At 40.0% G+C, this 21,676-nt stretch overlaps 1 protein-coding gene across 5 annotated transcripts in view; it reads right to left on the bottom strand.

Moving 5' to 3' along the window:
* Window positions 1–1,155: 1,155 nt before the first annotated feature.
* The window catches only part of SCAPER (S-phase cyclin A associated protein in the ER), a 160,368-nt gene continuing 139,847 nt past the window's right edge, over window positions 1,156–21,676 (bottom strand). For all 5 annotated transcript variants that reach the window (XM_067004071.1, XM_067004069.1, XM_067004070.1 and 2 more), the window contains 4 exons: window positions 21,431–21,580; window positions 5,964–6,155; window positions 3,279–3,330; window positions 1,156–1,602 (listed from right to left, as the gene is read on the bottom strand). In XM_067004071.1, coding sequence (XP_066860172.1) covers window positions 1,508–1,602; window positions 3,279–3,330; window positions 5,964–6,155; window positions 21,431–21,580 — 489 coding nt within the window. In that variant the 3' untranslated portion in view covers window positions 1,156–1,507. The remainder of the gene's footprint in view (window positions 1,603–3,278; window positions 3,331–5,963; window positions 6,156–21,430; window positions 21,581–21,676) is intronic.

Genomic DNA, 21,676 nt, shown 5'->3' with positions numbered 1-21,676 from the left:
CCAGCCGCGGCCGGCGGCCCCTTACCGGCCTCTGCCGTCACTCCGGCTCCCTCCCCGCTCCCCCCAGGGCGGCCCCGCGCTGCCCCTCGCGACCCACCGCCCGGTGCCTGGGAGGGCGCCGCGGCCCCGCGGGGCTGAGGCGGCGGCTGCGCGGGCACCGCTACCGCGCGTGTCCCCTCTCCCCGCCACCCCCTGGGCGAAGCGGCCCCTCACGGCCGGGGCTGCGGCCCGTGCGGCCGCTCGGCGGCTGCCGTCGGGGCTCGCGGGGCGCCTGAGCGGCCCGGGCCGCCCCGATCTCCGCGGGTCTCCGGCCGGGCCGGGCGGGGAAGCGCTGCCCGGTTCCCCGGCTCCCCCCGCTGCGGGGCCCCCGCATTCGTTACCTGCGGCCCGCTGGGCACTGCCGGGCGGAGCCGCGGCCGGGCCGGGTTTCAGCTCCCGAGAACGATCCGCCGGGCCCCGGCCGAACCCGTACCGTTCCTCCGTGGGCGCGGGGCCGCCCTCAAACCGCGCCCGAAGCCCCGGCCCCTTCAGCCCGCGGCTCCCCGCGGGGCCGGCCCGGGCGGGTCGGGCCCCGAGCGGCGCCGCCTCAGGTGCGGGCCGGAGGGGGGGGGGGGGGACCGGCGCGGGACTGCGAAGCGGGGACAGCGCCCGCCGAGGGCGGCCCGGAGCGCGGCGAGCTCGGTACGGCCCCGGCGGTGCCTTCCTGAGGGCCCCCGGCAGCAGCGGCCGCGGCTCTGGGGCCGCCGGGCCGGGTCGGGCCACGCTGAGGGGGCGGCTGGGGCCGGGCCGCGGGGCGCTGCGCGGGAAGGGCGCGGGGCGCGAGAAGAAAGCTCTGAGGCGGGCGGCAGGGCCGAGGGTTTAATGGGGGGGCTCCAGGGGAACGGCGCCGTCAGAACATCACAACGTTTAAACGAGCATTATTAAAGTCTTACCGAAACGTTAAAAACGCGCACGGTTTACAAAATCCGTATTATGCGGGACGTATCAGCAAAACATTACAAACGAAGTTTCCTCAGAGCCAGTTCTGAGAAATGCTTTAGACGTCTGCATAACTGGAAGGACATCTTACCCGCCTCGCTTGGCTGCTTTTTTCCCGTCTCCGAGCCTTGCGCTGCTTATCATAATTCAAACACACCAACATTTGTAACGCAGAAGTCACTCCATAGTCAGAATAAGTTATTTTATTACAAGACATATAGAACATATTTCCTCTATTGGCAATCTCGGTTCAGCAGTTCCGCAGTGCAAGTACCACCACATCACAAGGTAGAAAGTACCCAAACCATGACATAGGATTCATGAATCAAATAAACTCAAATTATCAAAATTACGAAACAGAACTTGAAAGTATCTACAGTACTTATGATATAAATAGTGCAAATTATATATATCTACAGCGTAAGTATTTAGAGTATCAAAAATTTTTCGGAATAGCCTTTTAAAGAAGGTAGTCAGCACGAACCAGTCAGCATTACAATGCCAGGGACCTTAAAAACAAATACACCACTTATTTTTTCAAGAAGAACTGCTGAGCTTCTTCCCAGGACTGCCGGGGGAATCTGTTGGACAGCTCAAGATAATCTTGAGAATTGAAAAATTTTTCTGTTGAAGACAGAACATAAAATCACCAAGTTATTCCCTCTCTAGATAAGATGGCAATAAAACAAGAATAATGAACACGCAGCCAATTCGAGATAGTTCAAGTCATTTGCTCCCCTCCCCCTACCAAAAACTTCTCAAATCATGGAGTAATGCTAATGCAGAGCTACAGGCATCGAGGCTGGGCTTTGAAAATGGGAGCACGGGGGCCTGATGAGCAGAGGCACAGGTTTTTAATTTACTGGGTCGGGCTCTCCGTGGCAGGCACTGCGGCATTACGAATGGCTCTACATACTGCGCGTTCCCAGACCCTGTGGGGACCCGCTCAGCCATGCTCCTGCTGGCGCAGCCTGGCTCGGCTCTGCAGCCCCCTGCTCGACAAAGCGCTGTGGAGGAGCTGTGCTCCCCGATTCCCCCAAAGCTCGCAGCAAGATGGCAAGCGCAGCTTGTACTCCTGCAAGCACTGCTGGTGACGTGAACGGACTACACATGCGTGCGAAGGTTTGCAGGATCTGACCCCGCCAGCAGCATGTTGCAGTGCAGCACTGAACAATGGAGAACTTTCAAATTCTTTTCTGAGCAGCGTTACTGTTCCTATTTTTTTTTTTTTTATTTTTTTTTTGGGGGGAAACAACACTGTCTGTCCTTCACATTAAAATGATATAATAGATAAAAATAATCTTGCTCATACTGCTATTATTAACTCAGCTTTTTGCAACGGGGGAATGTTTAGAAATTACACTCTCATGTCACCACGTAGTCATCTTTGTTTAAAAGTTCATTCAGTTTGAATAATGAAAATAAAAAAAAAGTTTTCCACTTGGATTTTAGATATTTCTTCAGCAGATTCTCATGCAAACGCAATCCTGGAAAGTTTGTTTTGCAGACACTGCATGAGGCTGCTTCAAACTAGAAGGTATAATGTTGACAGTAAAATCACCATATGTTTATGTTAATTTTAAATTTTGTAATTTATTTTTAAACACAAAGCTTATGTTTTAGACCTAGAACTGCTTATCTTCTGCCAAGCATTCAGCAATACAGTGGTGAATTTCTGTTTGCTATTAGGGAGAAACAACTGTCCAAGCGATGTACTTTACACAAAATGCGGGTGACTCAAGATGATTTTCCCATCAATGCACTTGAATTTCACATTTGTTCAACAAGTAAGAGCTGTCTTAGCTGAGAATCTTTCAAATGGTTAGTCTAAAATGGTTAACTGCATTTTTACACAATACTTGGAACGGAGGAAAAGCTGCAATTCTTCTGCAAACTGACAAACTTCACAGGATAATTACAGGACAGTATTTTACTAATTTTTGGCTCCTCTGGTGTATTGGTATGGCTCCACGGCTTCTGTAACCTAAAACTTTTGAAGGTAGTCTTTGTGACAGCTAATTAAATGTGTGCACGTACAGGATCACATTTTAGGACAGAATACCACACAGCATTTAATAAAGATTAACAGCCTGAATTCCTGATACTGTGAATAGCAGACTGCAAGCCACACGTTTTAGTCAAATTTCAAGCTAGGGAGCCTCTCCCACAAATGTAAAATCATTCTGCTGTATTCCTTTCATGGTGAGGCAGATTGAAAAAATATCTCATTCACAGTAAAATGTATTATCTACATATTTTGTAGCCTAATTGCTACTCTGTTACATTTCATGGAGACCTACCCCTCTGATGAGATAACTGATTATCCATTTGGCCTGAACTCTGAGCAAAGTCCTATAAAAAAAAAAAAAAGAATCAGGTTTTCAGATCTTGCATCTGAGGAAATAAAACAACTTTTTAAGTATTCACAGTCACCTGAAAACACTAATACATTATGAAATCTGTAAATTCACAAACTGTCTTATTTGCTACACATCATAACAGATAACTGCTAATAATTAAATTCTATAATATACAGTGGACTTCATAACCTTTTTTTTTTAATGACACTTTAATACACATCACAGAAAAACAGCTTTTTAGTATCTTCTTTGGAAATAATTATTTATCATGAGCTTTTAATTTAAGACAATTGATATAGCTATATTTCTTTAAAACAAATAGTGTTTTAGACTTGCACTACAGAGTCCAAACACACACTTACAAAATCGTTGAATGATCCCAGTTTGCTCGGCTGTGCTTCCCGGTGACCCAGGAGCCCGAGATCCCGATTCACTTACTTCACAGTCAGTGAAGTTCCTCCAAGGACGTGATTAACTCCAGGCAGTACTGCGCCCGCTGCTCCTACTAGGCAGGAGGCTGCGTCCTCCAGAGTCGGCAAGGACACCGACTTCGCTCTGAACCAAGCAGGATTATGCAGCTCAACTGCCCCAGTGTGGAGAGAGCTTTGAGGAGCGGATCTTTAGTTTAAGCTCTCCCTGAGCAGAGGTGGTTTATTTGACAGGAGATACAATTTAGCAAATCATAGATACTCCTAAATACGTATTTTTAAAAATTATTTCAGCCCATCTAGAAACAGAAGTAACAAAGAAAGGATGATGCAACCTTCTGCAGGAGGATGGAAATAGATCTGTTGGCCAGGAGGCTTAACGTGGATAGCTGTAAAATCCAGCAATCATTTTCCTTTGATTTACGCTGCACACATTTAACACACTGTATTTAAGTGTTATATTCGTACACATGACCAAACTTTTACGTAAACGGGACTTCTTTTTGCATTCCCTGGCACAGGAAGAATCTCATTTTCTAGTCACAGGGAAACATTTTACAGACTTTACCAAAACTTCCACTGAAGCAAACGAGAGATTTGCTTGACGAACTGCAGCAGGTTGAAATAAAAGTGCAGGGGCAAGGCTCTTCTGTGTGTAGGGGGATTTGAGCATTCCTTGGTTCCTTTCAGAATCGTTCTGTGTGTGTGTGTGTGTGTGTGTTCAACATTTGGGATGAGATCTTAAAATGAGTAAAATATTGAAGTATCAGTAAAGCCAGCAAAAACTTGACAGTGTAGAGCCCACGAGGATCTTCTGTATTTTAAGGCAACTCTTCTAAAAGCCTGAAGGAATAGCACAGGGACTTGGCATCTGAGATATAAATACTTCACTAATTATAAATCAAATTAATAACGCTGACCCTTGCAAATATACTTACATTTTGCTGCAGCTACTGGGGATTTAAATGCCACTATTAGACCAAAGGAATCAAGGTAAATAACCTTAATTATTTGATGGGGGACACTATTCCCTACTTTTTTTTTTTTTTAATTGGAACACAAATCAAGCTTGCTGCATTTACTGATAATGCTCATTTTTTGCTACCGCACCTTCTAGAGTGAAATCTGTAGTTTCCATATTAAAATGTTTCAATATAAAAGAGTCAAAGATGAATTATAGCTTTGTATTTAAACAGAAGTTCATTACAATATGGCAAATTCTTCTAATGCTAAGTTACGAAGTTTTTGTTGTCATTTTTAATTTGATATGCAATTATTTTAGTATTGAAAGAATAAAAAGTAGTCCCACTCAGAAGCTTGATAAGTCAGTTATAACTTAGTTATGCTAAGACTTTTAGTAAATATTTAGTTCTAATGCCCTCTCTCCCAAATCTGTGTAGCCTACCCTTTGACTAGCTGTAAAGCATTAGGAACGAGTTGGAGTAACGTTTCCGTATCAACAACGGTAACTCTCAGGTGACTGATAGAGAATCCTAAAACCGTATTATTCTGTAATAGCAAAGTGTTTATGAAAACAGCATTTATTCATTTGAAAATAGATGGTAAAACGTATGGAAAGCATGAGGCACATGTGAAAGCTGATAAATAAAGCACAGCATATAAATTTACACAAAGAGAACAAACCCGCTGTAAATCCTTATTCAAAACAGTATTTGTAATGACCTCAGTGGCTTACTGTCAAAAATAAAGATTGCAAGATTAGACCGGTAACATATGTTCTGTGTATTTTCTGCATAAAATATATACACTTCTGTTCAGTTCTCCCTGTAAATCTGATGTACACAGTATACAACTGTACATTTATATATAAACAGATTAACATACAGATTTCAGATATGCTGTATGTGCAGCCCTTTAAAAAAAATAAGTATTTTAAAAGAATTGTCTGGTAACAGTATGATCTACACCAAATCTTTCTTTCACGTCCAGTAACTTTAATGACAACAGGATGCTGCAGGCGACAGTGAGAACCCGAACTACTCGGTAACCTTTCAGTGTTTTAAGATGTCTCAAGTACAGGCATCATCTGTGGTTCGAAAAGAGCTGCACAGAATCTTAAAGTACTTCAATGCTGTTTACTTGTTTTACCTAAGGCAAGCGATTTCTATATACACTGCAAAGGTGAGAAAAACGGCTGCAGTCTTCCTGCATGCACTGCTCTTACTGACATAGCTACCTGAATGAATGTGGCGAGTAACACACAGCTCATCTCCTGCTCCAGGATGATCTTGTTCTGGGAGTTATTGTAACAAGCAGCTATTAGTGAAGGGAAGAGCACTTTGATTAAACGAGGATCACTGAAATACTGGAAAGGCAACTGGCACAGCTTCTGCAGCACTGTGGGGTGACGGCCAGATTGTACAATGATCTGAAAACACAAACGTAACAAAATTAGAACACGCAGCCTATCTGGTCTTCTCTTCCTGTTAATCATCAAGAGTGTTGAAGTCATGCTAAAAATATGAGCATGGCTGAGAAGAAAACATTTTAGTAAATACTAAAAATAAATCTTAGAACATTTAGTCCAACTAACTTCTGTTTTAGTGTGCAAATATTATTTTTATTGCAGGGGAACACAAAGAAAATAAGGCTGTGAAACTGCTTTTGCCTTTATCACCAAAAAAGACAATAAAAAGGAGAACTGGATTACTCTGAGCATTACGATACTTTTGTTTAAGACAAAGAATTAAAGCAAAGACACTGTTCTAAGTTTAGGACTACAAAAAACCCACCCACAACAACAAAGACAGAAACAACTGCTGCCATTTAAACACAGTAAGCATATCTTTATTGGAAAAATAAAAAAGAAAAAATCAAGAGCGAGATCACCACGACCATAAAAGCCTGATGAAGCTTGCTCATCCTTTACTGGAGTGCTCTCTGGCAATCACAGAGGACTCTGTTTCATCGTAGATGTCTGCTACACATTCTCAGGCACAGAAAAGAAAAGGTGATTGTAAGCTGCACAGCAATGAGTTTCAGTAGAGACTCCAAAAGATCCTCCCATCTGTATTTCTTATCTTAGTTTCTATCAGTGCCATTGACTCTAAAAGGAGAATTGTTTAGATAAATGGGACTGTTGTCATGAAGCAGGCTAAGTTTACAACTGCGTACATCTGGAAAAATAAGGCAATGCTATACTGGTCTCTTACAAAGGAACCTTTCCAATTTACTTGATATTCTTATAAAGTCTTTGTGATAAACTAAAAAAAATTCAAAATCGGATCTGTTCCAAGCAACCTCGATTAGACAATTATAATATGAAAGAGCTGTTTGACCCAAAGTTGGCTTTTCAGCATCGGAGGAAGCTCCTATAGGGCTGAACACTGTAAAACTTAGGGTCATGACTGTAAATTGTACTTGGAAAAACACAATTTTACAGGTACACACCCAGACAAGACTGCATTGAAATTAAAACCAGAAGGACAGAAAGAAGCAGTTGAGACCACAGGAACATAAATTACAGGGATTTACAAGTTTTCAAAGCACTTTTAACAATACCTTAAGAACACACTCTGAGTTGATAATGCAGTTCAGTTTAAAAACAAGATCAACAAAGTAATAGTTTGCATTTTTTCAGTTCACCAGCCTAAAAGGCACTGAAAACCTTTCAGAATACTGGCAGAATTGTCTTAATGCCCTTAAAGCCAGGAGGAATTTTTAAGAGACAAACAAATACGTGACAATTAAGTATATAGTGCTCTTTTGAGGAAAATATCTAGCCCACCACGAAAGCATTTGGATGATGCTGAACTTAGCTGTTGGCTACCATGCTTTGTGCTTACTGCTGGAATTGTAAATTAATCACGGTGGGTATGATCTAACTCTAGGTTTTTCTATGGCAAATCCTACAATCCGAAAAGTGCTCAGAATCAGTTGTAACCGTACTAACATAACTACAATTGGTATTTGTACAGGACAGAGTGAGAGAACTCCACTTCTTTTTAATGGCCACTGGACCTGAGGAACAGACCCAGGAAAAGCAGTTTTGAGGACTTTTAATTTTTCATTTCACACTTCACTTCCTTTACCTGTTCTAGAAATGCCATGGATAATTAGTGAACTCTTCTAAAATGAACAGTGCAGACACCCAAACAGCGCTCATGGAATTACTATTTCATTATCTTTTTCTTTTCAACTTTTTTTTACTAAGATGTTATCAACATTAAAGATAGGGAAGTTATACACAAGAGCTGCTGATTATTTTAATCTGCTATTTATCACACATGGAATCAATTAAATGAGTTCAGTTCATTGTACTAATGCAGCTACACTAAACCTGATACACTGCATTATGTAGCCTGAAAAAAATCATGAAATAACTCACTCCTCACTGGAAAAAATTCCCAAGCAAATAAACCTCTAAGAGCATATTCCTCGTTTCACTGTCAAGTGGCAGAGAAAGTGAAGTCCAGCACTCGACTGAGCAGATGAACATTAAAGAAAACAAATGAAAACCTTGTCTATGACTTTTTTATGATGGAAAAAGTTTTTTTTTTTTTTTTTTTTTTTAAACAGTCACTTCCATCTCTTTGCTGGACGATTCTAGGGAGTTTTGCAGACCTGGAATACTCTTCTCATAAAATGCTCTCATATGAGATACAAACCCCTTACTGAAAGGCAGCACAGGAATTCCTGTCACATACTAGAACGCTAGAATTAGCTTTTCTTGTTGCTCTCTCTCCAGCCTGAAAGTCAGATATGCCTGTCAAACGTAACAAGATCTTAATTAAATCACTGCATTTCTGTACAGCCAAGCACTTAAGCACCTGCTTAACTCCACATATGTGCCTAGGTCCCATTAATATTTGCTTGCGGTCTTTTTCTGAATTGAGACCTCTACCAAATTAGTAAAAGCTACTCTATTGTTATTCAGAGCAGTTCATTCATATTGCTGTTTTCTGTATTTTACTTAAAATGTTGCCTACTATTAATTTCAAGATATTCATATCACCTCATTAGTTTTGCCCGTGCTTTGCTTAAAGAAATTGCAGACGATGAACTTGCTTAGCCTAGGTTGGTTTTGACCCAACACAGTAAACATTGGAAAAACCCTGTGAAGACAGAAGCTACATGCAGATAAGACAAACTGCAACTATGTTTGTGAAATACTATTTCATGATGAATTAATAAAGTTTTTCTTCCTGCTACCTGCCAAACTGAAGACCATCTCCGGTACGTTTCGGCAGCGGAGCCCAGCAGATGATGAGGAGATGTGAGTAACAGACAGCACGCGAGCGAGCATTGGCCAGTGGCACACTCTGCTCTCCACGTAGAATCATGTCCAAAATGAGAAGCTAGAGCATCTCAGGTCCCTTACTGTGCCAGACTCAGGCAGCCTCTCCACTGTGTAAGATGACAGTTAGGAAGGGCTGTACACAATGCATGCCACTCTAATACTTGATTTTGTTTACTTTCAAGCTTCGCTAAGAGCCATGTTTAGGAATAGTGTGCTCCTTGCTTGGTCTCTGTCTGAATTTCCAGCTTCCAGCCCGCGTGCTGTGTCTACAGAGCTGCGCTAGCTGACTGTCCAGCACAATGACTAATGTGATGACCTGGGGGAACTTTTTACTGAGCAACACCTCTCAGGGTTGCCTATCTGTTATCTTCTGTCACTCCCACCGGTTACAGCCTCCCGCAGGCCCCACTAATGTGCTTCATATCCAATAGCCAGAGGGGCAGGCACTCACCTCTTCCCTACCCCACCCGGCAAGCCCTGCTCCCGTGTGCCTCTCGAGTGCAATAACCATCCCCATCCACTGAAGCTTACCACTTAGGAAAGAATGATTCCTGTTGTCTCAAGGTGGAATCCATTTTTTTCTCAAGTTTACTTGGGCCAATATTCACTATATAGTATATTGCTTACATATTGCTGCAATTCTTCTAGCTGTGAAAGTCTGAAGCAGTATAAAAGTCAGTCTTTCAAAACAGGCTACAATGACAAAAGCCAGCAATATGCCACACAGCACTTGAGCAATAAAAAAAGGACAATCAATCAAAAAAATTAAAAGCTCCTTGTAGTATTAGAACAGTAATAAAGTTGTGAGGGGAACTCATCATTTTGCTGGGAGATAAGGCTTCCCCTGCCGCTGAAGCAGTGTTTCTGGCTACACAGTCGAGGTGACTGCTAGAAGGCTTTTCCATCCTGGATCCTGCAATTCTTCTTTGTATGCCCACTGGGACAGCTCCAGCACCTTTCCTTTCCCTTTTCTTTTCCCTTCCCTTTCCGGCACCTTGCAAAGCAGATCTTCACAGGACTAAAAGACCCTTGATAGGGAACTAATAAACCACAAGGACCTAAATAATGTAGGTTCAATTTCCTCCGAATAGCTTAGGCAATGTACAGCTCTTTCCTTTCTCTGAGAAGCTTCAGAGACCCAAAACGAACTTTCTGTGGATCCTGGAGCAATGAGAATCTGGAAGCTGTGACTCCCTTCCTTGCTCGCAAGGGCAGGGAGATAACCGCTCGCATACGCAGAGGGAGCCTTTGCATGAGAACTATCAAGAGAAAGACATTTTGGTGAACACCTCATAATTCTTCTTACATACTGTATGCGATATATAAAACATCTGTCTTGGATCCAATCTTTCCCTATATTCCTTTTATCATGAAAAAAATACTTACATGCCTATGCATAAACTTTTGCCAAAGCTACATAGTAAAACATTCATAGCTACCAGGATCCTGCTTTTTTGATTGATACACATCAGCAGCTACATGTCATAATAAATAAGAAGTCAAATCTTACCAAGTCAATGGCTAATTTTACAACAAAATTAAAACAAGAAACCTCTAGTCTTTGGAACAACACTAGGGTAGCTGAGTTTATAAACATCTTACAAGTAATAATCAGAATTTTCATTGAGAAATCTAACGTGTCAGTCAGAAAGTTGAGGAATGGGAGCATGTAAAACATTGAAAAAATATTACCCAAATTGAGGTGAACTGGTGATTCATGTATTCTTTAAGAACTCTAATATCCTGATTTGACTCATAAGTGAAGATGCCTGTGGCTCGGTTTTCAAGAACTAGTTTAATCAAAACGTTTTTTGAAGATTTACATTTTTTTTAACCCATGAGGAAGTATTGCTGCTGACAATCCAAATGTCTTTTTCCAAGTTGTAACTGCATACTTTCTACATGACAAGCATTTGAAAAAAAAAGAGAAACTAACTGAATTTAAAATTTGCCAGCAACTCTTCAGAGATTTAGAGAAGATTAAGATCATAGATGGTTTTTAAATGGTTCTATGCGCACACATTAAATATTGTCAGATATTTTGCTACAAGGAACAACAACAGAGAAAAGAAGGTTCAGTCTTACAAAATGATCTTTTTCACTCCTTCTGTAACAGTCAAGGCCAGTCCAGGATTACTAGAGAGTAGAAGTGGTGATTTTCAGAGCAATATTTAGTTTAGTTCTACTGATGGATTTAGGTTTTCTTGTTTCACTTGGACATTTGCAGATCTGGAAAAGCACCGTTCATGTCACTTATTTCTGTCCATACACACCATAAAAACACAGGAATTATCTTTCAAAAAGCGTAATTAATTTTCTGGTCAGGAGGAACAGAAAGCCTGCAGCAAGCTTTTTGTCTATGCAATGGCGAAACAAAGAACCGAGAAGTAAGTATTCAGTTGATTCAGAAAGCCAGGTTCTCAAGGAAGTAAACTGTGCTAGAGCAGACAAACATCATACTGTGAAATAATTATTATTTACCAAGGACTGTCTATACCTCTGAAAAGCTGCAAGATATCATCAACTGTACTGGTGATCAGCATGTCTAAAATTTGTAAGAGTTTTTGCCATTTATTATTTCCTCAAAGGTTGCTGGCATTTTTCAGTAATTTGACCAAGTATTAGAAGTTGTAGCTCTCGCATCAAATGTAAAGTGAGATGAAATTATCACAGCAACGTGTAATTGGAAACAGAAGAACTTGCTTGAATCTTAAAGTATAAAATTTCCTGAAGTGATGCCTTCCTCAGCTCTTGCAGAGAAAACACTCCTAATGAAGAACTGTAGTCCATAGTCTCTTAGTAAGAAACAACAGCCATTGTCACTGCAAGCTGACTACACTTTCTAGAAATATTTCCTTCTCTCTCTCTTTTTTTTTTTTTAATGAACCAAAGCATTAAAATGTCCACTTAGACTGTGGTCTTCTGCTGTAACCTATTTCAGGTTCAGACGCAATATTCTCCAAACAACGCGGACTACAAGGCTAACGGCTCTCTAAGGGGCACCCCCTGGCACTTCCACAATCTTGCATGACCTACAGTTCCCAACTTGGACATGGCCATTGTAAACATTTGGCTCTTAAAATTGTACTGTTGGTATGGGAACTATTAACGTTTCTTTTCTATTTATAATTTCTATCAAAGTCAGTTCTAATTGGCACAAACAACTAATAGCTTTATTGAACAAGAGCTGAAATGTTGTGCATCGACTCTGTAACTACAGAGAATACATCAAACGGTTAAATGCTTTTGTTTGATGTCAGGTTATTTATAACTTTGTAAAAGAAATAAGTCTTTATATTAGTAGTCCAGAGTTTCTCTTCAAAGTTAGATCTGCATTATTTCTTTGCTTCTATATAAACAGATCCCATACTGCTAGTATTTAATCAGCAGAATATGTCACCACTTAGGCTCTTCTTCTGTTTTAAGGTCAAGCTCTTTTCTTTCCATTTTGCAAACTCCGCTATTGGCAAGGCTCTGAGCAAAGAATGTTCTAAACTCCTTCTAACATTTATCAGGAATCAGAGCACCATTTCTATGCAAAAGCAATGTTCCAAAATGCTACATTCAAATTTAAAAATAAGAATTTGGTCTATTTGAAATATTTCAGTGTTTATTTTCTTAACAGCACACACAAGCTTTCCGAGAGAAGTTGGGCAGATAACAGAGTTCAGAAATAGCATTTGTCTTCCTATAAACCACATTATGAGTGGTGTCCTTTCAGAGCTAGCTCTATGGTTTAAGAGCACAGTGCTTTGTGGTGCTCTGGGCATGCATAAGAAGAGAAAAAAAATATCTGAGCAGTTTTTGTAGGATCATCCAAAGCTCTTTGAACATGCAGATAGGATAACAGCAAACACAAGTACAGTGATATGTTTAAAAATGTAAAAATGTCTATCAACAGTGACACTAGTGAGAAACCTAGATAAAGAAGTTCTTGGTGTGAAACTCTTGAAAAAATGTCACTCAAAATGATAACCAACAAGGTACCTTAGTTAAAAGAACAAAGATTATAGAGATTAAATTCATCAATAAATAAATTTAAAATATCAGCTTGACTAAAAGGTGAGAAGAGAAGAGAATGGAAATGGTTCCAATACGCACTGAGGCTACCTGTGAATTCAGCACATGCCCAGGCTACAGGATAAACTGGTAACCTAACAGCCAAACCAGGAAGAATAGTAAGGAAAAGCTTTACTTGAAAAAATGATGGAATTTTAGCATTTAACATAATGACAAGAAAATAAACATTTAAACACATGAGGTTGTTCTCATGCTTAATGTCATGCACATACTTAAATATCTTGTTAAATTCAAGGGTAACATTACTTTCTAGAAAAAGCTAAGCTTTATAGCTTCCAAAATAATGTAATGGTGGATTTATACGTTTACGTGTTGGAGTATTTATTTATTTATTTTTATCCGAGAAGAATATTATTATACATCAAATGTATTGTGAAATACATGTATAAGCTTAAAAAAAACCCACCAAAATCTACCACGTCTCAGTTCCTTAAGTATGGTTCTGAACACTGAAATGATCAGAATTGGACCTGTCAGCCCTGCATTATTTTTCAAGAATCATCTTCACATTTAGATAAGATCTGCAACTTTGAGGATGCACCACTTGGAACTTTAAGCTGCTGTTCTAGGCATGACCCTCTACGCATTTAGAGGTGAAACTCCACTGACGAAAATGCAGAATTCTTGATTTGAAGCCTAGAGAGGGAACAAGACCTCAGTCAAAAGAAGTTCAAACTGACTATCGGAAGAGGTTTCTGCCATGATCCTTGAAAACAGATCTAGCTGGATCAAAATCCCCAGAAGGTGCGAGTAAATAAACTATTACAGTCTAAAACACAGAAAATACTTTGTCTCTCTCAGAGCATTCTCTCTTTTCAAAACCAACCAAAAACCTACTTGCAAATAAGCTACACAGTCTTAGAATTTTTATTACTAGAACACTTTACTTTCTGGCTTCAACAATAAATGTAAAGGCTTTGTGAAATTATCTGATTGTCAACTAAAAAGACTGAAACACATGAAGCCACTTGACGTTACAGAGCTGGCTTGAGAAAAAGCTTCAGAGAGCAAGAAAACGTACTTTTCTGCCATGAAAAATATGCAAGATTTTCCATAGTATTAACTTTTGCAAGACTTAATCCATTTTAGTTTTTTTCTTTATATTTCAATTATACTTCAATCAAGTGATACTTATTTATTTGAGCTAAACATGATGAAATAGGTTCGGGAGACTTCTTTAGGTCTCTTGCATGTTCCCACCCATACTGCAGCATCCAAGTACTTGGAACAACTGCCAACTGCTGGAGCCCAAAGCTGTGAACAGAGAGCAGGCTGATGTCCTCTCCGTGTGGGGCCAGCAATGTTCAGGACAGTCACTGTGGTTCTGCAGAGACTTGGAAAACTTTAAGTTTATGGGAGAAGAACAGGGAGTTCCTTCACACATGAGGCAAAACAGACAATAGCTCACAAGGCCTGATTAAAGATTTGCAGACTTTAGACTTTGTGTTAAGTTTTGGTGTGAAATTTAATACTCATGGAAAAGAGAGACTGGCACGCTCGATTAGAAAGAGGCAGAGGAAAGACAGGCATCGTGCAAGCTTGTGCAGGCATCTCCACCAATGCATCTCCACTGGCCAATGTCAAAATATTCCAGGTCTAGGTCTTTACTGAGAAGAAAGTGCTTATGCCAAACTTTTTTTTTTTTTTTTTTTTTTAAGTGGAGATTAAAAGCTGAGACCACCAAACTCTCTCTTCCTGATCTGAGATTAGGATATAGCCCTCTGGAGGCTGCGACATTAGCCGCTCTCCAGCCCTCTCTTCTTCTCAAGGCTTTACTTATGGACGATATATCAAGGTTGCTGGAAGTACTGCTTTTGATGACACTGGGAGCCAAGTTTATTCTTTGGTGTTTACAATTTAAGAACAATACAATAAGATAAATCCAAATGCATTCATTTCTTCTACTAACTCCTACGTGCTCCCGCTCCCTCTTCTACAGGAATCAGCCAGCCGTCCCAAACTGAAACTAAATACAGCTGATTTCATTTTAAGTCTTTGCTCACATTATAATTCCTTCCCTGCACCCTCTAAAAAACAAATAAAATAAAGAAAAAAAATGAGACACATTTTGGAACGTTAGAAATACAATGGAAACATGAAGCGTGAAATATGCAGTCCACCATGCTCACATCGTATTTTATTTGCTTTGTCATTGATTGCTCTTTAAATGTTGTTGCTCATCAGGAAGCTCAAATAACAACAAAGGTGTCCGGCAAACCACCCCAGAGGCATTCCCAATTTTCACTGCTCAGCCGGCGAGGAATGCCAGCTTTTCTAAAGCCATGGGTTCACTTAGGTGAATTTATGCAATCTGACTATGTAAGGCTGATAGAGAAAAAGCATACGTTACAACGCTGTTTTCATTTACTCCATTTTAAGATGGTGAGTTTAATCCTCTGGGGGCTGAAGTGCTCCTAAATGGTAGTCAAGACTACAATTTCACATGACTCACTCGCTGAAATCAGCTATTCCACAAAACTTATCTTTTTTTTTTTTTTTTTAAATTAAAACTTATAAAGTTTTAAAAGTTTTTTTGGGAAAGACTTAACTAAACCAACAACCTCAGTATGAAATCCATACTCCTAGAAATACCCCCTCTGAAAAAAATAATTATCAAAATCAGAACTAAGTAATTTCAGACACTGTTTGCTAACATATACAGCTATTAAGCACTCAGTAACTACCAATTCCTGCACCTTTACTCTCGTGTTCTGTTTTTTAAAACCTCCACCTATCAGATCAAAATTATTCCAGTCCCAGCCTAGCCCCAAAAGCAACAAAAATAATGGAAGTTTAATGATGGCCTCCAGTAAACAACCTACATGCAATCTTTACATCATATTTTTATAATCATTCTTCTAAGTTTCCCTGTTATTCCAGTTTCCAAGTTCCCCGATTGTTACTTTTTAAAGCTATTTTCTTTATGCTAACACTAGATGAAGCTGGCCATTTACTGAAACTCAGTACAGTCAACTGCACAGAATAATTTCCCTAAAGACAGCTTTTAATCTGAAGTCTTTTCATGATTGTCCCTTACAACTAGCAGTACTTGTAACCACAGTTAGGGCACGCAATATACATATGTATGTGATACATTAATCAACTTCAACTTCATACGCACACTACTTAATGAGAAAAAGTATTGTTATTTTATGTCAGAAATATTTGTCACAAGAAAAATGCTAAAAAGTAGGAAAATATAAGCCAGTAATTTAAATAAAAAAAAGAGGAAAGAATCTATGTATGGAGCCTTTCTTGGGGACCTTCTACATATATTTTTGTGATGAAAACAAGCAATAAATTTCACGAACCTTTCAGAACTGTGCCTTTCATACAACTTAATTTCTTTGAACATTACATTTTTATTTGTTACACTACTTTGTGACGTTCTATATTTTTAAGACAGGAGAAATTCCTCTCCCCAAATATTCTGAAATCTTACTGTTCCTTGTTCCTTTGAGTGGAGCAAGATGGCACACCTGAAACATGCTTTGCAACACATTTTCTACATCTATATAGCATGGATAAATTTCTCGTGAGTGAATGACACTACCAAATATAACTCCGTCTGCTGCTATTTTCAATTTACGGATTATTTGATATTAACACCTCAATTATTTCTAAGCTTACAATGAAAATAATGTACTGTTCGTATAGACACAACTGCCTAGGGATAAAAGGCTTGGAGTGACAGAGAAACAAGTTAGTTAAACTACTGCAACTGCAAGACAAACTTCCCAGAACGAAATCCTTTCTTCAAAGACATATGGTTTGCATATCCCTTTTCTTCCAGCGACACCGATTACTCTAGTCCCTAACTGTATCTACAACAAACCCTACCTTTTGTAACAAAAAATTTAAAAGCTGCATATGCATCTCCCTAGCTCTCACAGAAATGTTAGCGGTACTGCGTTGCAAAACCTATGTTTCAGCTCAACAACTTAGAAGTATAAAGTCCTGTGTCCTACAAATCCCAGACATTAGTGAGATTCTGCTGGAGCACTCTCAAAACAGCATGTTATGTGTGCCAAACAGTGACAAAAGAAAAAGCTCTATTTATTTAAATCAATTGCACAAACGAACAATGCAACTTCTTTTGGAGCCTGTCAGACAAAGTCCTGAGCCGGAGGATCTGGTGTCTGATGACTTTTCAAATGCAAAATATTCAGTAAGTGCGATGAATATGGAAAGATTCTTATTCCCAGTACAGCAATGTGAAAGAAGCCAAATCATCTGTCATTCATGTTAATTTAATTACAGGACCACATTCAATTATCCAATATAATATGCAAATGAAGTGAGTTGACAGCACATGCTAATTACAGTCATTGTAATAATTAAATCCAAGAAAGGGAATAAAAATGTAATGAAATAGAAGGATATTTTTAATTAACAAGAACATTTTAATTAGCAACTGTAGTCCTCTAGTGCGATTGGTTTATTAAAAGATGGGACATTATTTTTATTACTGTTTTGTTTTACATCTCTACCCTCAGTATCATGGGAACCATTTCGTAAGTTAATAGATTAAATCGTGGCCAAAAAAGGGTGACCACCAGTTCCTGGATCATACTTCATGCAAAGCAGACGCCTAATAAAGCCGAGCCCCGCTCCGGCATGATTACAGAAGGCCGTCTTGTGGAAGGCGGGCTGTCTAACTCTATAGTAAACAGAAGTTCACGTGCCGATACAAAACAGACAGCGCAGTTTAGGCTTGACTAATGATGTTGAACCATTTAAAATATTAAAGAAACTCTTTGCTTTTTGAATTTTTCAGTTTCATAACTGATTTATTTCCTCAGTGACAGCAGCTGCCCTGACAAGGCTTTATGAATGTTAGAACAAAGAAAAAAAAAAAAGGAAAGGAATATTACCAATATATTACATGTGGGCAGAGTCAGCAAAATCATAGTCTTTCTAGAATAAACAGAGCGAGCACTATCAAAACACTTGGGAAAGCATTCCTTCACTGTCCATTGTCCTCATCGCTCCTCGACAGAATCATGTGGGCCCCGACCAAAAGCTAATGGCGATAAAACCACGAACTGGGACCCCGCCACAGACACTACACACATGTGTAGGACCCACCACGAGACCCTGCCCTTCCATGGGGCTCCTGCAAGCTGCACTGAAATACCAGGCTGGAAGACAGGAGACAGAAAGGAACTTCCCTTTTGCGTTTGCCACTCGACTAACTGTAAAGAGTTTTACAGATAGCAGAATAAAACCAGACAAACCTGAATTACATTCAGTGAGTGGTATATGATGCTCTTGGAAGATTTTGCTCTATGAATGTGAAATATTTAGGAAGTTGCCCTTCTATTATCTTGACTGCATGGGGCAATATTTCACCTAGCTTAAATCACAGTACTGCTTCAGAAGGTCAATGTCGAGGTTGACAGACTGTAAAATTTATTTTTTTTAGAAATCTCTCTCTTCTCCAAACTGCAAGTTTTTGAATAATTAATGCTATTTTGTCTTTATTCCAGTATGCCGTTTGAGATATTTTATCTGTTCATGTTGTTGAACAAAGTCATACTGAAAGCTCTAAATAACTCCGTTCTTTTTTTGGTAGCTGAAACGAAAAGTTACACAGCTTTGTAATAAGGAATACAAATGCAGAGAGGAAAAGACCTATTTAAACTACAAATGATTCAAAACAAAAATGGATTTGACTGTAAGAATAATGCGAGTCTGCTGCAAAATACATCAGTTATTGACTCTTTATAAAGTCTGTTCAAATAGTAAATAAAAAGAGCTACCAGGCTCTATGAAAGTTTGGTTTCATAGCTCAAGTCTGGCATATCTATTTTTACGATGCAGTTCTTTCCAGGAGTTCAAGCCTGCTACGTGAAAGCTTTCACTGTGAGACCAATTTTTTATTTTTAGTAGCACTCTGCAGATGATCCACAGTGAAAGAAAAAATTGGAAGCTCGAAACGTAATAAAAAATTAAACCATAAGGGAATGAGTAGAAAGCACTTTGCCTTTTACAAAAGGCATCATATCTTTACTGGAAGTCACAACACTAACAGCACCTGAAAATAATGACCATATGCAAGTCTCCCTGCCTGCCTAGTAGTAAAAGTAAAAATATTATTTTATAAGCTTCCCTACGTTTTATGAGTATCTGTGCGAGCAGGACTCTGGCCTTTTGAAACTTTAGCAATGCTGTCAGGAACAGCACAATCCACTAGGAATACATCTGTGGACTTTAATACGCACAGGTGTACATACAAAGAGTCTATGGTGGGCTGAACACTCCCTCATTACTGCTCATTTTGTTAATTCTCATTGAGAATTGTAATGGAGAAAACTTTCGTGAACAAAAATGCTGCTTTCTCAGTTAAAAGCTAGGGAATAGGAATATTAAACACAAATATGAGAAATTAAGTAAGAAGTATGGCGTGACATCTCTGGAGATAGTACCACCAAAGCAAACCACCATAAAGGACTGCTTTTAGCATATGAAAAGTACTAACATACCGCGGTCGTTTTAACAAAGACCTAAACTTGTCTTGCAGAGCTGCCAAAGCTGCCTTTTAATCTTGAAAATTAACTCAGTTTGGGGGTAGATTAGTGACGGCACATGACCTCAACCACAAGTGCACATGCTGAAGACTCCAAGACATTGTAAAATTACCAGCTGGGAAGGATGCCCACAAACACACACACGATGCACATACTTAGTCTCTTGCCTGCCTGTCTGCAGCCACCATAGCTCGCTGCTGCTGTGGCACCGTGCCGGCTCCTGACAGTCGGACCTCTGCCCCAGGGCATGAGTGCTGAACAGTGACAGGCTACAGTGTGCTCTAACAGACATTGCTGGTAGGAAATCCCTCTTCTGTGCTATTCCTGGCACATTTATAGTCGCAAGTCCTCTCTGCAATGAATCACATCTGTTTATACTTGTGTGCCAGAAAAGAAAATTTGAAACTGCAGAGAAAAAAAAACATTGTATGCTGGCACCTCTGGATGCCAGCACGACTACTTGTGCAGCAGTGGGGATGAAAAAATTGCAGCAGTATCACACGGATTTTCAAAATGATCATGCTAAAAAGTACTGCCCACAGGCAGTCCCTGTTCCTGAGAAGCTCTAGACCGTGGTTTGTACTTTGGGGGCCCGACAGTCTGTGTGCTGGGGAACAGCGCCAGCCAGCCTCTAAACCCTGAATGGGATTTGGCTCCACAGGGTAGGAAGGCTGCAGGATCCTCCTTCAGGTTGTGGCCAAAACCACAGAAACATTACTATATAATTATATTATATAATTATGGAATATTTTTGACAGCATTGTCAGCCTTAAGATATTAGAATGTTCCAATTATAGTCAACAACTGTAAGAACGTTAACTGGACAGCTTTTCTCTAACCTTTGCTGACAAGTTGAACCACATCTTTGTTTTGCTCTGCAGCTGAACTGGGGGGACCAAGCTCCTCATCCTGACAGCAGCCCCACAAACACAGAAAAAATGGGAACCAACTGCTAAAAGTTTGGAGAGAGAACAAACCAAATAACTTCACAAAATACAATACTCAACTGAATCACACCAAAGATGTAGGTGCTATAATGCAGTTTCCACACATCCAGAGTCAGGCTCACATACTCAAAAACAAAGAGCAAGTGCCAACCTCTGCCCTGCCCATCTCCCTGAAACGCTGCATGTAAGCTGAGGAAACCAGACGACTTTTAAGACTAAAGTGTATGAAATAGTTTTCAAGTTTTACAACTGGGTTATTTAATAAGCTGTTTTCACCAGTATGAGAAGTCACAGAGTCCATTAACAAAAGTGGACATCAGGGAAGCTAGGTGGGGATATTCACTGTCTGTTTGGCAGAGTGTTTGCTTTACTAGTAGAAAGACACAATGAAAAGAAGGTTTAAATGTAAATGAGCTCTCTGGGTACCCAAGCAAATGGCTATGTTGGCATCTGAGGACATGCTTTCATGGCAGGCTATTTGGTTGTCTTTAAAAGGTTGTACTTGGATACCACAGCTGTCCAGTCAAGCTGCCATGAACTTAATTTGGAATTAAAAATATCAGTTGCTGATCTCTGCTTATCTTGGCAGAGAGAAGCTAGTTATGATCAATGCAAGGTCAGCATTGTTGTCTGCATAGAACACAGAATTTGCTTACAGCCACATAAAATTAAAGATTTTTTTTGCTAAGATGTAACTTCAGCTTCTGTTTTGCAAATGCATATACTAGCGTTCATTGGAATCCCAAGCGCTGCAAAAGCAGCGTTGAGGGGATTTGTTTTTTTTTTGAGTGATCCAAGACTAAATGTGCATGTGATAACTTCTGATCCCATTTTCCATTTGCCTTACCTGATTATCTGTGTTGTTTACAGTAAAATAGCCCACACAAATAATGACTTCATGCAGCAATCTTTCACAGGTATGCTGAGAACAGTACCACAGCAAAGAGCTGGTAATATGGCGGAACGCAAGGGACAGTCCTTCGGCACCCACAATAGACTGAAAAAAAGGCCAAGAAACAGAAATTACAATCTAGCAGTATGTTACAGAAATTATGTGAATCACATATGCATCAATGGCACACATTTTGGCGCA

The sequence above is a fragment of the Anser cygnoides genome, chromosome 11 (genome assembly GCF_040182565.1).
Source record: "Anser cygnoides isolate HZ-2024a breed goose chromosome 11, Taihu_goose_T2T_genome, whole genome shotgun sequence".
In the NCBI taxonomy this organism is placed as follows: domain Eukaryota; kingdom Metazoa; phylum Chordata; class Aves; order Anseriformes; family Anatidae; genus Anser; species Anser cygnoides.
This window is presented reverse-complemented; position numbering and strand designations above follow the sequence as displayed.